The sequence below is a fragment of the Pipra filicauda genome, unplaced genomic scaffold, assembly GCF_003945595.2.
Source record: "Pipra filicauda isolate LSUMZ 115617 unplaced genomic scaffold, ASM394559v2 scaffold113_size4260070_pilon, whole genome shotgun sequence".
Classification (NCBI taxonomy): Eukaryota; Metazoa; Chordata; class Aves; order Passeriformes; family Pipridae; genus Pipra; species Pipra filicauda.
In genome coordinates this window covers 776,440-794,211 of record NW_024103585.1, presented here as the reverse complement: position 1 = coordinate 794,211, position 17,772 = coordinate 776,440, and the positions used below count along the sequence as shown (strand labels likewise).

At 36.4% G+C, this 17,772-nt stretch overlaps 1 protein-coding gene across 4 annotated transcripts in view; it reads right to left on the bottom strand.

Moving 5' to 3' along the window:
* GRM8 (glutamate metabotropic receptor 8) overlaps positions 1 to 17,772 on the bottom strand; it is a 329,218-nt gene that overhangs the window by 178,677 nt on the left and 132,769 nt on the right. For all 4 annotated transcript variants that reach the window (XM_027742595.2, XM_027742591.2, XM_027742593.2 and 1 more), the window contains 2 exons: positions 1,322 to 1,457; positions 687 to 841 (listed from right to left, as the gene is read on the bottom strand). In XM_027742595.2, the coding sequence (XP_027598396.1) occupies positions 687 to 841; positions 1,322 to 1,457 (291 nt within the window). The remainder of the gene's footprint in view (positions 1 to 686; positions 842 to 1,321; positions 1,458 to 17,772) is intronic.

The following is a 17,772-nucleotide window of genomic DNA, read 5'->3' as shown; positions in this document are numbered from 1 at the left end:
TCATACGAGAAAGTAAAGATTCCTGCTGAAACCTGATCTCCAGCCCTACCCTTACAATCCAGCAGCCATAATCAAATCATGATTAACACATCCCATCTGTATTACGCTCTTTACAAATATCTCCCTGTGGCTAAATTCTCCATGTAATATCAGTAGTACTCATTTTTTTCTAATGAATTACCAGTTTAGTGCACTTAAGGAGACATTAAGTGATGTTACTATGTCCAGTACCCTCACAGGAATAAAGTGCTTCAAGCCAACTTCCACTTCATCCACTAAGTCTGAATCTTAGTTAATTTAGTGGGTTCTTAAAGTAAGTTTAGGAGAGGAATGAAGGGCATAGGTTGATGTCCTCCCCAGAGAATAAGCCGACTCATTATCATCCATCCAATACTCTCCTTATTTGTCCCAAAAAAACACCAGGCTATGTTAAGAAGCTCTCGACCCCAAATGTCCTAATTAGTAGACAATTATAAGATTGCCTAATTGCAGATTCAGCATCTCCTCATCTTAACAGAGATATTAAATGATTGTTGGATCAGGCCCACTCCGGTTACTTAGTTGGAAAGTTTTTCCTGATTACCCTGTAATCAAGGACTACATGATTTTTTAATTATTTTTTAAAGAGACATATGGTACTTGAACATTGGCAGAGAACAAGGTTTTTGTGCCGTGTGTGTCCCTACCATCTATTGATGTTCTTTTGGGTAGAATGGTTACTGCTCCTTCCGCAATCTCCTCTTGCTGCTGAACTGGTGAAATTTTTGACCCCCAGCTGTCTGAGCCAATCCAGAGGAAATGTCCAGACTGATTAGCTTTTTTTGCTGCTTCAAGTATTCGCCTGCAAACAAACAACAGATGATTAATTAAACAAACTGCATTTACAAAGAACCTGAGAATCCCCAGCATTTATTTTGGCTATGCATAAGTAAACTTACACTAATCATGTAGTCAATAGTTTTCACAGTCTAAAGCATATTCAATAACAGCTGTAATGAACTCAAGATACAGTACTATAGAAGTCAATTTGTTTCATCTTTAGCAGTATTTTTCTAGTATTCTTATTTGTTTCTTCCTTTTCAGTCACCAAATAACAATCTATTGGCGTTGGACTCTTTGGAGCTAGGAACAGGTTAGAACTACACAGAATAAAGGACTAGCACCTTGTATAATTACAACTCAATTTCTTATCATCAGATTTCCAAGAATTTTTAAATGAGATTGAATCTGAAACTCCCTTATTATTCTATTCTGTACCAGCCAACCAAGCATCTTTGTGAAGAGGAAACATCTTCAATACACAAAATTAGGAATCAGGCACCTAATATCATCTTCGTTCGCAAACATGATCACTGCTCGAGCATTTGGAGTTTCCAACAAGCGCTTGATGATCTTTTCAAATTCTCCTGGTCTTGGTTCCCGAGGGATTTTGAGTGACTGAGCAATGCAAACACCTCCTAAGAAAAATTAAAATGATACAAAAAAAAAAAGAAGAAGAATTTTAGCACACTAAATATCCATACTTCAGATAATCCACGGTTAACCAGGCAGGTAAAGAAAGCAAGGTGCTAATCTGAGATACAGAAGCACAGCCAAAGTAAAATTATCTGTGTATTTTGAAATATTCACTGTACTTACTTGCACATTTAATGTCTTAAAGATTACAACACCATTACCTGTTATTTAATTTTTAAATACATTTTTAAACAGAATCTAGACATATATTGTCAAGCACCACACTGGCTCAGCTAGATTGAGTTCCACAGACCTATCTAATTCAGGGCACCTGAGAACTCAGCCTTGCCACAGCATTGCATTGAACCATGGAGCCACAATTCCACAGTTATCTTATGTTCACAGAATCACAGAATATGCTGAGTTGGAAGGGACCCACAAGAATCATCAAATCCAACTGCTGGCCTTGCACAGGACCATCCACAAGAGTCACACCATGTGCCTGAGAGTACTGTCCAAATGCTTCTTGAACTCTGTTAGGGTTGGTAGTGTGACCACTTCCCTGGGGAGCCTGTTCCAGTGTCCAACCACCCTCTGGGTGTAGAACCTTTTTCTAACACCCAGCCTAAACCTCCCCTGACACAATTTCAGGCCATTCTCTTGGGTTCTGTCACTGGTCACCACAGAGAAGAAATCAGCGTCTGCCTCTCCTCTTTCTCTCCTGAGGAAATTGTTCATAATGTGGCTCTTTGGCATCAGGTACTGTCATACACCTCTGCTTTCTCAGCAGAGAGTACAATGTAGAGAATTTGCAATGTCTTCTTATGAACGAATACATACAGATCACTTTTAATTGTTATTATGACATTCTTAATTAAGTTGTCTTAATTATTTAATAGGTTATCATTGAATATTCTAAATTACTAATCAGCAAATGAACACAAACTCATAGATGATATTTTTTTCTATCTCTTCCTGACAGAGGGAGGAAAGTGCTAATTGAAATCTTTATGTTTTACCTGTCAGAAAAAAAAGGGCCAAATTTCTACAGAAACTTAGGGATTTCTAATAGCTTTCATACACCAGTTCAAGGGAATCTCTACTTCCTAGTTACAATACTGTTATCTGTGTATTGCTGCAAGGAGAAAAATTCCTTCAGCCTGTTTCTTGAATCACTGAGTCCATATTGGCACCAGCTTCCTATACCATAGATGATCTATTATTGTTTGCTGATTTACCTATTTTAATTATTTTTTCTTAAGAACTATTGCCTGATTCTCATTACTACATCTATTACATCCCAAAAGTATTTGTCCTTGTCCATTGTTATTCCAAGCATAAAAACCTCTTGTGAAGAATCTAATCATTAATAAACCCAGAAAATCAAGAAAATTAATGTTAACTCTAACAAAAAGTGACGTTACTAGACAAAAGCAAAACAAAATATAAGTTTTGCATCTCTGCATCTGAATACTTCTACACTGAAGATTGCCTTCAGTGTGAATAAGAACGTGTTTTAAGAGAGATGTTCTATCTTTAATGAATGCTAGTATTTATTTTCTGATGCATAAGACCATTTGAGGCATATATGTTACTATGTATTAAGGGTAATTAGTCAACTACTATGTATTAAGGGTAATTAGTCAACCAAAGTCATAGTTAGATGGCTATGTCATGTATCGAGAGGCTTTCCAACACTCTCAGCAGTCTTGTCCCCCTATCAAAATGTCAACCTTCTGTTTTTCCAAAGTACTTTGCTTATTAGGTTGGTGCACACTATCAGTGATAGGATTTGAACAAAAACAAGGGTCCAGTCAGGTGAAGCTTGGGATGTAGACTTACATGAAGACTTTATTGAGGTCCCTTTTGTAAGCTTTCTTAAGCTTAACGTATTTAATCTTTAAGCAAAACAGGTAAACAGGTTTAGATATGGGATAAAAGAAGCATGTAATTGTCAACTGCCAGTGTAAAAATAACTTTCAAATTACATCAGCCAGTGTTATTCACAGGTAAACATATCACCTTTTTCAGTTAGATATCAATTAGTTGCAGTTACATTATTATTTTGTTAGATTGAGAAATTCATTCTAGAGCTTTCAGGTTTGTCCTGAATTCTTCTCTGCTTTACTTGAAAGAAATATTTGCAAGTCAGAACATCTACCATTTCTAACAAAAATTGTTTGTACATAGTTCTTTACCATCTACAAATAGTGTAACAACGTAGCATAAATAATTTACTCATCTGCTTTAAAATGGAATATAGAACCTTTTTCTGGCACTAAATTTCTTCACATTTTTATGAACATCTTGGTTCCCCTACAATGGACAACTAATTTGCCAACAATGACAAATAAGCCTCTATAGCAGGTGATCCTAATATTCATATGGTATTTTTGAAAATCCACTAATGAAAAGATGGACACTCTATTGTGAAAAGCTTCAGCCAATTATCTAAGCTGATATTAGGCTACAGTGATAGACACTCAAAAAGCCCTTTACTACAACCTCTTTCCCAAGTAACAGGGCAGAAATGTAAGAGAAATATTTAGCAGGTATCCTGTAAATGAAACAATCAGCAATTCATTGTTAAAAAAAGAAAAACTAGAAAAAAATGCCAAGCTCTCAGATGTCCCCAGAGTCCTTCAGCACTAAAAGTAACAGAGATCCTAAAAAATGACATAAATTAATAATTTGTTACCTCATATATTTTGAGAGCGCATTTTTCAACTACTTCTACTCATGCAAAAGCCCTTAGGAAAAAAAATCATTCTATCCACATAAAACTCAAATGCAAATATTACAAAATGCATATATATAATAAACTACATATAGCCATCTACAATCTGAGAGAAATGGCTATCAAGCAATGAAAAACTGCAGTATCTAAAGAGGCTATTTGCATGAAAATAGTGTAGAAGAAACACCATTCCATCACTGTGGCAGCAAGTTCAGCCATGACTGTACTGTGTATCTCAGCATCTCTGCATTGAAGAATGTGTTAAGTACTACTAGGAACAAAATAAAATGCACCTCAGACTTGTTGGTACATTTATAATTGACTGTGTAGGCTATCTCCAACACAAAAACCACCTTGTATACATCCTTACCTATATATTGCATATACAACTGTTGCTCAAACTAATAGCAGGGTATCAATTTCAGCTAATGATGAAATGCTAGATCCAGAAAGGTACTCACGACATTACAGTGTCTAACCTCTTGGCGCCCTGCTGGCTTTGAAATCTACAGCCTGGGCTAAGTGCCCAGACACAGAGAGAGATAAGGGCCTAAGAAAAGGATTACTATGTGCCAGCAAACTGAATAAGGAATAATCATTCCTCCAAAATAGGTAGCTGAGGTACTAAAAAGACAAGTTTTAAGGTCAGCAGTAAGGATTTATCTTATGAAGCATGAACAAAAGAGAGATTTCCCAAATCAAGAAGAAATAGGGTTTGAGAACAGATGTCTCATACGTGATACCAATGGATTTACCATTTGCTGCAGAGGTGCCAAAGGGCAGGTGGTTCAGACATCTAATGTCCCTGGAGAATTTATGGCTCTGAATCATAAGAACAAATAGCATCTACACATTTCACTCTGTCAGCATTTCTGACTGATTTGGGATGATGACTGCTTGTCCCTGTGGCTGGTTTTTAAAATATTTTTTATCCTTCATTGTCTGGGGATGTACTTAAAAGACTACATTGGTCTAAATTTCCCTTGGCCAAAATGATGATAAATCTAGCATTTGTAAGAAGAAATGAGAGGTAACTTTCTTCTTACTGAGAAGGAAGTTATATGTTTAAGCCCTATCAATTAAAAGGACCTATGATGAGGCTTCAGAGGGCACTGCGCTAAAAGCTGTTATTGAGACCAAAAACGAAGTCAGCCAGACAGACTCACTTCAGGTAGCTCTATTATGGAGACTAGTAATTTACCCACTGCTCTTGTAGCCATTCCCTAATTCATATATGACATAGGAAATGAAATTAAGAGTTTGCATCTGTCACATATTTCAAAGACATTAAGAGGCCACTGATGGAAAGTAGTTCTTCAGCTACTCTGGGGAAAAATAAAAGTCTTAGCACCAACTGTGCTAAGCCTCTTTTGTCTGTTCTCAGATCTGTAAAGCTAAGGTCATTCTCAGCCATCCTAGAGCTTGATTTGAGAAAGAAAACAGTTAATATGAACTGCATTGTGTCAGTGATGACAAGTATCCATTTCTCTTCTGTCTAGCACCTATCAAGTGCGATATCCAGCACCTGGGGCCAGGTGATGATAAAGAGAAGGAGAGCAGAAGTGGGAGCTGGAAATCAGGTTCATGGCAGAAGATGCCTCACTTGTGACCCAGTGCTCAGTCCAGCCACTGTGCGCCACGGTTAGCAGCTGGTAACCCATGTGCTTTTAAAAACGGAGTTGTCACCAGACCCGATCTACAAAAACAGGTTTCTGAGTCCTTTTCTCCATTGTGATAAAAATCACATCTTAAACAAATTGTTCAAGGCTAGGCTTGGTTTGCTTACAGGTGGTCTGTATAACACAGTTTGTGGGAAACACATTACCAACAAACAAAAAAAAAAAGAGATTTCGAAGATATTGTCAATACACAGGATCAATAAACGTTTTCTATTCTTTTGGTGCTCTTACAGCAGTGATTCTTCCAACAGGGGAAAAAAGTATATGTAGTACCTGCGTAATTTTGGCAGTTAAAATTGTAATGATTTTAAAATAATAAATACTAGTTTTTACTCCCTGGGGTTCTGAAATCACAAGACGACATGGTGCTTGTAAACCATTAAATACTCAACTGTATGAAGCTGGGTGTCAGAATTTAATTGAATCGACATTGAATGTGTATTTGGAAAATATCAGACAGACTTTGTAGAAAATTTGCACTAACAAATGAATTTCCTGAAGAAAAAGTTGAATGATGAAGATAAATGCAAATACAAGGGCCGTATTGTCTCCCACCCCAGGTAGGACTCAGCACTACATTATGGACCACCTTAGTAGGTTATGCAAGAAAGGGTACTGTCTTTTTACCAAAAAAGCTGAAGACAGTTTTCAGTTCAAGTGGGATCACTGTTGGGACCACAACCATACTACATGGAACTAGTTTACCCTCTAAACTATTTTTTTCCCTACATAAATATAACACTAGCCTTAGCATTGGAATAGGAAAGGGATCAAGCTATGCACTTGCTTTGACAAGCTGTCTATTTCTTAGCATAAGGAGGTATACGTCACCTGACGTATACACATCTTTGCAAGTCGATTATTTCATGACAGCTTCATCACAAATCGCATTGTTCCTGAAAAAGCTCAGGACAAATAGCCAGGGCATATCTGGGATGCAGTCCTACCTAGCAGGAATTTGTCAGCTGGCTTTAAGATGAATTATATGTGACTGGTCATTAGGCCAAAAAAATTTTAATGTAGGCCTGTGGAAAGTTTCAAAAAGACATTAGAGAAATATTTGAATTTCTTCTTCCAAGTAGAGGAACAGATGTCAGACACTCAGAAGAAGCCTCAGTGAGAACTGCTGTGAGGCTCACAGGGTGATGCTGCAGGCAGAGAGAGCCTCTGTCTGACTGGACACTACACACTTCTGACAGTATGACATATGAGGAAAACCAGACAATTCCATTTCTCCTCCTCTTCTAGTACTTCCACTGGTTATATTAGAGGTCTAGAAAATCTAGACCTGGTTATATCAAACGTCTGTTCCAATTGCCAGGAACCTAGATCAGCACAAAGATTGTTGAAGACACTAAAAACTACAAGATGCTCCAAACTCAAGTTCTGTGCACAAAAATCAGGATAGTCTGTGAGTCCATCAAGACGTTCTTTTTAAGTAGAGAGTTCATTATTTGACAACTTTGGATAGTAAGAAATCTGAATGTTAAAGAAAAATAAGGTAAGTAACTGTTCTGCATGAGACTTTCACTGATGTTGATAATCAATCATTTTTAGTATTTATTATTCAAATTACAACCAACTTGCTACCATCCCATTGTGTGTCTCCAGATTCCATTAAGAATAATTTTCTAGAGCATGAGTCAACAGGGAGTGACACCTAGGAAGATATAATTACAGGTTGAAGATCAAATTTGTCAACCAATAATTCTTCACAATAAAATTTATCCTTAATGCCAAAGTCCTACAGCTGGGAGGTCTGAATGCAGCCTTGCATTTTTTTCCAGAGCTACCTTCACTTAACTCCCCCAATAAACCATATGTTTTCTGATGAAGCTATATGGACTTCAGGATAGCTTAGCTTTATGAGTAAGAACCCGAGCATTCAGCAGGGTCTGTTCTTCCACATAAGTCCACAGCATGGTAACTTCATTGCTATTCATGTCCAAATCTAGTTAAATAAAATCTCACTCCAATGCACCTCCTTTTTTGCAGTCACGAGTTAACTGTAGTATGGAAATAACCTAAACCCTTATGGCTTCCCATTTCCTCAGAAGCTCACCAAATACCTCAGCAAAAAAATCACTGACTTACTTTTGCAAAGACAGTTAATTCTTCAGCCAATAGTGTTACTACTTTTTGATATACAGTAATAGAAAGAAAATAATTTTAAAAAATAAGGATTTTAAACAATAATTAACTCTGAATGGATAAAAGTGGCACTTAGTATCTAATACCCCAAAGTATAATGGAGCATGAAGGATTTTGTTATAACCTTTGAACAGACAAAAACACTCATCATTTCAAGCCCATGTATTGGTGTCTTATTTCCTTTAATTAAGTAAAACTTATTTCCTCAAAATCCCCTAATATTTTTGCCAAATGTGTTTTCATTGCACTAGCAGGTCAATGATGCTTTTTCACTAACCTGTCAGCAACAGTCATGAGCATTTCTACCCAAAATTAACATCCTTTAGGATATCAAAATCCCTCTTGTTTATTTTAGTGTTCTAGAAAAGGCTTTTTAGCAAAGGTTTATTGTTGTGTCTTATATTTATTAATTCTTTTGCAAAAAAATTTAAAAAATAAAAATTAGAAAGCATTAAGTGAGACCATGAAAGAACACAAAACATTCTGATAAAGACAATTCATCCATTCCTTTTAAACCTATTTTTTACATTCCTACATGTACATTCACAGGCATATAGCCATGCATATTTCACAAACACATGTGCTCACAAAGATCCTTACATCATGGGGAAAGCAGATGCTAATTCTAAAATAGAAAATGAAGAGAGAAAAAAACAGCTCTGACTCCATATGAGACCACTGGCTATTGGCTTCAGTCATCAGAATCAGTTTCTAAGGTGACATGAAGTAAGAGAAATCTGCTATTTTATACTTCCATTCTGAACAGTAAAATATTCACTTTTCATTTTTATTTCTTTTTTTTTGTTCCCCCCAGAAGCAACAGTTCCAAGTGTACCAATATATATTCCATTAACACCAGCATCGATGGAAAATAACTGCAAGGGATATTTTCACTATCACCAAACCTACTGATTTTTTTTTCTATTTCAGAAAAAAGAACCCAACCCACAAAGTACACATTTTTCATCCTTTGACTTTTTAGTGCTATTTATGTAAATGAAAGCCAGCTTTCACAGTCTTGAAAGTGAGACACTAAAAGAAAAATTCATCTGTAGTGGAGATGTTTATGAATGGGTAAAAAACACATAGCCAGCCAAAAATAAAAAAGCCTGAAAATAATGAATTCTGGAAGGTTGTGAGAGAGGATTTTTCCTTTTCACAGTAAATCCCTGTATAACTAGTTCAGAAAGGACATGGGATGCCCAGTCAAACTTCAAAACGATCTGTGGCCAAAAAAAATTTAATTGAAATTTGCCTCCACTTACATTTACTGGTCAACTGTTGCAATGCTTTCACAGATATGTCTTTTTTTTATCATCACAGTGAGTGTGAATATTTTCCTCTGGGGAAACATTGTTCTTCCTAGTTGTAGATTTAGAACTTGCAGAGGCATAATACAAAAAAAGAAATTTACTGCTATTTTCTGTTTTCTGGATACATGCCAGGTATACCCTTAATGAGGAAAGGAGACCACCTTTATTCTTGGTAGTTTTTTCTAAAGATCTGGAAAACTTACAGTGGTTTATAGAGCATCATGAAGATGACACAGGAGCTTATAGCATTCCTTGTAAGTAACTACGTTTAAACAGGAAAAGAAAGTCCATCACAAGGAGGGCTGGGTTTTGCTAAAACATTCTTTTCTAAATAAATATAATCTTTCTGCTTTCAGTATACTTTGCTCCCTACAGTGCTCTCTGGTTTAACTGTTTTTTGTTCCATTCTCCACCCTGTTTATTTTAAATATTTTACCAGTGATACAAAAGACTGTTTTCAATTAAGTTGTCCTGGGTTGCCTTATTTTAATACTAGGCTGGTATCCTACTTCTCTCTTACATGCTTCTTAGTGCTATCATGGTGTTCAGAGATTGTATTCAGTCACCTCCTTTGAACTGAAATGCTATACACAGGCAGTGGAACCTGACTTTTAATCATGCCTTCTAAGAAAAATATTCTTAGAACATGTGATTAATGTTCTCATTCTGAAAGTTCTTGGTCTGTTTTTATAAGTGAAGACATTCTTCTCTTTTGTGGTCATAAAATAATCACAGATCTCTTGTATTCACTGGGTTTTAAAAAAAAAAAATTTACTTTTTGCTATCTTCAAGAAGGTATGTAGCAAAATCAATTTTCGTCTTTCCTCATGTATTTCTGCAACCATAAAGTCCAGTATCAGAAAATTATTCTTAAAATTAGGGATGTGTTATTTATATTAGGTTACCTCTAGTCATCCAATATTTATTTTCTCATAATGTGAACTATCAAAATAGTTTGCATATAAAGAATTACTTAACTTTGATGAAGATAAGTCTAAGTTTGACTACTGATATTTGAGCTTGAATGTGACATTCAAAAAAGAGTCTCAAAATTTGAAGTTCAAAAAAATAACCTCAGAAAATAACTGTCAGCTAATTTTCATCCAAAACTGGGAAAAGAGAATTCTGTGGTTTTCTCTACATGAAATTATAAGAACAAATTTGCAATGAAAATCAAGAAGGGATCACTTCTGACTGGGAATCTTGTAGGTAAATCTAATCCCCAGAAAGTAAATATAATGTAGATTTACAGTCTCCTGCAATAAAATGGAGATGCCCATGGAAATCACGAGGTTTACTGCAGAAATCCTCTGCATAGCATACCTAGACTGAAGTTAAGCCCATGCTAACATTATTCGAGTGCTCACTTGCAACCTTGTGCTCAAGGAGCCTTGTCCGCTTTCATGGAAATTTCATCAAGAGCCACGAAGGTTTCAGCCATGCAGGAACAAGCCGAAGTTCTCTTATAAGTTATGATTATCTTACAGGGATGACACCATATATGTGCAGCTCTGTCCATGGATTAGACCAAAAAAGAAAAGATTTTCAGGCCCAAAGGGACAATTATCATCTACCTTGGCATCTTCCACATTTAAAGGTGATCAGAATCTTTTTTGAAAGCCTAATTTAGCTTTTGGAAAGACAGTTCAATTAAAAATTAAATATTTTGGATTTGTTAGACAAAATTTGAAAGGATGAAATGACATAGTGGTTAATTTTTTTCCTTTTATCTTAGCAATATTAAAACATTAAGATAAAATTTAATTTTTTTATTTCAAAAGTATCATTTTGAGCTTTTTTTTTTAATTCAGTACACGATGACACGCCAGCATTACTGAGACAGAGAAATTAAACACTTGGGAAGTAAATGTTTTATTTTCTCTGTAGAATTCTGAAATGTCACAAAACAAATTTCAGTATATGTTTTAATTTTTTTCAATGTCAGAATTTTCAATGCAAAGGAAATATAATTTCTGACTGATTCCATGTGTAGTGAGTCAAAGAGTGTTACCCTAAAATGTCTGAAACCAGATGGTTTCCATCTGAGTTGAAGTGTATATAACTAAAAACATAAGCAATTTCAAGATATGAAGGGTGTGTCACACCCCTGTAGAAGTTTCTCATATTATTTATAATCCTCATTACTGGAAAAAAAGTCCCTTTAAATCAGGTTAATATTTAATGTTTCTAGCTTCAGTTTGTAAACAATTAGGTCTGTTTACACCTTTTTCATCAAAAAGAGTTATTCACCTCCTCATTCTTCCAAGCACAACAACTTGTTACATTATTAAGTTTTGTGATCAAGTTACATTAAAAATTAGGAAGGTCGAGTTTATTTAATTAGGTATCTAGTCTTCAAATTACATTTTTTAAATTCAAATATCTATTTTGATCTTAACACCTAACTGTATTTATTGACTTTAAAGTACTTTGAGAGTTGGACACTTGGGTAAAAACACCATTAGGATCTAAAAATATTAAGGAATTTTTCTGTTGACATTTTACCATTGAGGGTAATAAGAAATTGAGATAATGAGGCTAAGTCTTATATATTGCTTCAGGTCCTTTATATTTCTTTATACCAGTTGAAAATAAAGTGATATTAAGGAGCAACAATATTTCTTTTGTAACACAGGAATTAAAATATGGGAACGAGTTAGTGACTCTGCAGTCTTCCATGTAAATAAACCTACCGAAGATTGCCTTAATTTTAAAAATGTAACTGAATTAAAGCTGGCCACACAGATATGGTAGCTTTAAGAAAGTCTACAGCAGTGTTTTGTGAGATCTGGATCAGAGAACCAAGTTAACGAGAGGAGCCTGTTGTCTCTGCATTTAACACCAAGTGGTAAAATATCTCTTGAGAAATCCAGGAGTGAGCGGATCAGCTAATTGGTCATTTCTCAAAGCATGATGGGATACAGGATTAGCTGAATTCATAAAGCCCTAGAGAAAAAAAGACATTGGATCAAAGGTGACTAACCAGGTAGACATGTGCAGAGGGCTGCAACGGGCCTGAGAATTTACAGCTGAATCAAGCAGCTGGAAAGCGTTCAGAAGACCTATGCATGAAATCAAAGAAGACCTTGCAAACTGAATATGTGTTAATATGCTGTAAGGTATGTAACAACAGTGTAGAAACATCAGGACAAAAGTAAAAGCACTGAAATGGTTTTAATAAATGCTAAAACAGTGCTTGCTTGTTCTTGGACAAAAGTTACTATCTATGCACATAGAATTAGTGCAGGCAGCTCCGTGATTTGCAAGTTGCAAATCGAGCTCTGGGGGGTGGGAGCCCAGGGTAAGAGGCCATGAACTGGAGCTGCCCTTTGCACAAAGGGCACAGGAACCTGTGGGACCAGTCGAGTGACCGGGCACGGAGAGACACAGCAGGAGCCAACTACCCCAGACTGTCACACACTTAGACTGCCAGGGTATGAAAGGTAAGGAAACCTTGTCTGACTGTGTGAGTGGGTGTAGGGAGTGAAGCAGGGCACCTGTTGTCTCACTGGAGCTGCCCGCTGTGAAGGCGCTTTGGTCCCAGTTCAGGTGGTCTAAGTGTGACTGCCAGAGAGGCTCCTGGATGACCAGACAGGAATGTTTCCTTCACATATAAAATAAATTGCAGTAATACAGCAGTGTTTACTTTTATAAAATGTCTAATTACTCACATCTGTCTTTTGTTTGAGGACACAAATATCAAATTAATCTTCTGAATTAACCCTTTCTTGTAAATCATACAGCAGGCATATACTAAGGATTCCGGGTAGAAGGTCTGATGGGTGATCTGATTCAGATCACCCTATTTCTAAAACAGTGGGAATGCAATGTCTTGCCTTGTTGGCAAATGACCAGCAAACAGGATCGAATTCTGCTGTTATGTGGTCTGTCAGGAATTTTACTAGGACAGGATTTAACCACGCCTATCCTTTTTTTTCGGATAGTAGAAACATGGCTTCATTCTCATTAACATTCTGAAAGGAACAAAGGCTCTACCTAACATCAAAGAAGGAAAAACATGAGGAGAAAGCTGCTATTCATGCAGGCAGAAACACAAAAGCCTGCTCTTTTCTTCAAAGTGCACAGTTAATGTAAAATCACCTGTAAAGAATGGCAGCTAGTGGGAAGAAGAGTTTTGGTTCTCCTAGTCCAAACTTGGAAAATCTCAGTTACAGTATATGGATCTCACTGAACCTCAGCCAAGCTGCTCAGTGACATCAGATGAATGGATGCAACTCTGTTCAGAAATAAAGATGCTAACATACACTACAGTAAAAGGAAAATCTGGATACTTTTACTAATGTAGTTATCAAATGGAGGAAAAGCAATGTCTGTAAGTCAAGGAAGGCTTAGGACACAGAAAACAGATCAAACACTGGGAAGGTTGATGGACCATGGTTTAATCCTCGTCACAGAGCGGCACCATTCTTTGTTCTACCATAGATGAAATCTTGTCAGTGCTCTTCAGGCTTTGTTTCTGCCTTGATTTTAATGTTTTAAAATTAGAATAATCCAGACCTAACTCTTTCCATGCAAACATGAGCTGTGCTACAGTAAATCACCATTAGCTGTAAAAGAAATTGAAGAAACTGATTGCTGTGTCACATATTATATATTCATGGTATCTAACAACTGACAAAAGATGTCTGCAGCTCACCCCCTTCTAATACAAGGTTCGATAGATCCACCACATTTTTTAGACAATAAGGCAAAAAAAAAACCCAACAGTGATACAAAAAAATAGTCACAAAGTACAAAATTGCTTTTACTGAGCATCGCACAGTAGTGGACACCATTATGCTGTTAATACAAGATGAAATAAAAGCCTATTTGAGCCTGCATCTAGTCTTTACATAGAACTCTTATCAACAAACTATCACATCAAGGCTCTGAATTATGTCCATGCTATTCATCTGATCACATGGTTTCAGTAATTTGAGACAATTCTTCTATTGCATGTAACATTTTTAAGCAATCCTCCATTATGTTTTTCTTTTTCCCAAAAGCTATAAAAATTATACCAGACAAAAATCTATTATCCATCAATTTTTATCTCACACATTATAAAAGAAAAATGCAGAAATACATGTTTTCAAAATTAATTAATTCTAAAATGTATTGCCCATCAAATCTGTCAAAAGATGTAACAGGGAAAATGAAGGTACTTCAATTTACTCCAAGTTATATCTTGAATAAACACATATGATTAGTCCCATGGACTCATGAGAAAGAAAATCCACCTTGCAGTAACAAAAAATCCATCTTACATTACTTGAAAGTAGCAAGTGAGGATAAAAAAAATGAAGATAACATAGAAGACAAAGCAAAGATAAGCAAGTAATGACTGGAGAGCTGTGCTACAGTCACTCATTACTCAGTGTAATGCACAAATAATAGTGCTGATCCTAAAACAAAATCCTCTGAAAATGCCTACCGCTAAAATAATAACATACCTTTGTTTGCAATGCTTTATGATTAATCACTGTCAAGTTTTGAAGTGGAAAATATATGCAGTAGGAATGAATCATTTATTCTCCAGACTTCCAAAGAACTTGATCTGCTTATTTAAACCAATTTCATCAGTGAATTACATACTTCTGCCAAGTGAAAGAGTAGAGGAACAAGGGTCTTCTAAACCCTTCATAATAAAACTACTATGGGAGTTTGCATTGAAATATTAAAGTCAAATGTGTGTTTTCAAATCCCAGAACTCAATAACAGTTACTAGAAATTTGAGTTTTAAAATTTTTGCCTTTTCAAATTCTGAGTTCTGATAGCAGAAAGTATCAGAACTTTGAGAATATTTTCCTGTATGTTAGCAACATCACAATCAGCCAGAGATGTACAAAGAGTATTTGAAGAGACAGTATCAATCAGAATGCCTTTCCCACCATTTAGAAAGTTTTCAGTGATGGAAAGATGGAAAAGAAGAAGGAAATCAATTTCAATAACATGCAGGTTTTGGCTGGGATACAGTCAATTTCTTTCGTAGTAACTTGTACAGTCCATGTTTTGGATTTAGGATGAAATAATGTTGATAACACAGGGATGCTTTCGTTACTGCTGAGCAGTGCTTACACAGAGCCAAGGATTTTTCTGCCTCACACCCCATCCCACCAGTGAGGAGGCTGGGGGTACACAAGAAACTGGGAGGAGACATAGCTGGGACAGCTGACCCCAACTGACCAAAGGGATATTCCAGACCATATGGCATCATACCAATGGATAAAGCTGGGGGAAGAAGAAAGACGGGGATGTTTGCAATGATAGCATTTGTGGTGAATTACTTCATCATTTAGCTTTGGTTGTGTGCACAGTTTTTGCTTTACCTATTATACTGTCTTTATCTCAACACACAAGTTTTCTCACTTCTACTCTGCTGATTCTCTCCCCCATCCCACTGCAAGGCTAAATGAGTGAGGGGCTGTGTGGGGCTTAGCTGCCAGTTGAGATTAAGAGATAGCTCTGAGGAGCACAAACATCTTCTTCCTCTTTTTTCTTGTGCTTGTTTCTTGCAGAGGGACTGACTTATTTTAGAACAGAGTAGCCAAAAAATGAAAATAACAGGAATTTGGGAGAAGAAAAAAAAAAAGATGAACTGCAGAACACTACTCCTGATAGCTTGTCTGAAAATAAATTTAATTCCAAAGAAAAAATAACATTTTATATATATATATATATGTGTGTGTATATACACACATACACAACAGTTTAAGACACTCAAGGTGCTGTGTACAATATCTGTTTACAAGAAGAGAGGACAAGTCAGGAACAGTGGCATATGAACTTGAAGTCTGCTAGAACTCATATTAGACATTTTTGTACAATCTGCAAGACATGCTCCAACTTCAAGCAATGCTTAAGGACACCGTCATATGCTGTCTTGTGATAAAGAACAGGAATGCTTAGTCTCCTCACCACCATCACGGTAGTCAAGCCCGAAAGTATTTAACGAAGGAAATATGTCTGTCATGCACTTAAAGAGACTCCAGCAGCTACAGAAGTGTTAGTTGTAAAACCCTATCTGGAAAAAGGACATTAAGAGCACAAAACTATGTGCAATAGAATTAACTACTGATCAGCTTCCTTGAAGCTGTCTGATCATTTATTGGAAAATAATATACGAATGCCCTAGCAATCACCTTTAACCATCTGTGTGGCTGATAGATTCAGGGCAGTCCTTTAGAAGCTGAAGGGCAATGCTTCTGATGATAAAAGTCCAGAGGCAATCCCACATGGGACTTCCTAAATTGAATTCCTGCTCTCTCACAATGTTCCTATGTTTTCCTTCAAGTTGCATGCCTCATATTGGAACTGCATACCAAGCTCTACTCAGGCACAGTGAGAGCATGATTTAAAATCAAAGCCAACATATTCTGTCTATTTTTGGTTTTTTTAACAAGACACAGTGAAATGATGCCTGTGGCACTGGAGAATTTACAGTCAGCCTTGGTCCTCCAAACAGAGGCAGTGAAATGAAACAGGCAAGGACCTAGCAAAAACAGAGCACAAGAGCATGTACGCAGAGTTACTTGCCGGAGATGTAAATTCTGAGAAACAATCAAGATCACATCTTAATAGATAACTTAGTTTTCATTCTCACAGCTAGCCAGAAAGAAGCCCAGCTTCTCTCAAGCGCTAAATCCAGGGACTAGTGACTAGCAATGAAGAGGATAAGAAAATATTTTACTTATACCACAGACTCCTGGTATTTTCCCACTGAGCATTTTCTGAATATCTGTCAAATTCTCTCCTCAATTCTCCTCAGATACTTCTGTCTATAAAGCCAGGATCATCCTTTCAGAGCATGAACCAGTACAATAGGACTGAAATGACTCACTCAAAATCAGTTTTCCCAGAGAGGATATGACTGAAAAATATTTACTCTAATGTAAGCTTGGCTATGCAAATTTCCACTCCACTAAGAGAAGGATAACTCTACTCTGTCAGAAAGAAAACATGTTCATCACAAGGTAACAACATGTACCAGGACAGTTACACTGGAGTTTGAACACACATTCATCCCCCGTCTTATTTCACAGGAGCTTCACAGACAGATGAAAACTCTCACCATCACTTCTCAGATCACCTATGAGCAGCAACACCTCTTTGTTGATAATTAATGATGAAAAAATGAGGTAAAATCAAAGCATAAATTATTTGCTACATTTTGTTTGTCACTGAAGAGACTAGGAAAAAGGCATATTATTATTGTGATCAAAGTCTAGAATGGACAAAATGCTTCTCTTCTAATATAATTGTATATATGACAGGAAAGGACCTCCTTTTTGCATTTTCAGAGAAGGACTTAGTACCATTTCTCCTTTTTCTTTTTTAAATAGTTGTGGCTGAAAGTTCCCTACCAGCTATCAGATTAATTAAATTTTGCCAACTGAGCTCACTGGCTTTCCAGTGGCAAGGGAGTCTGTACAGAACA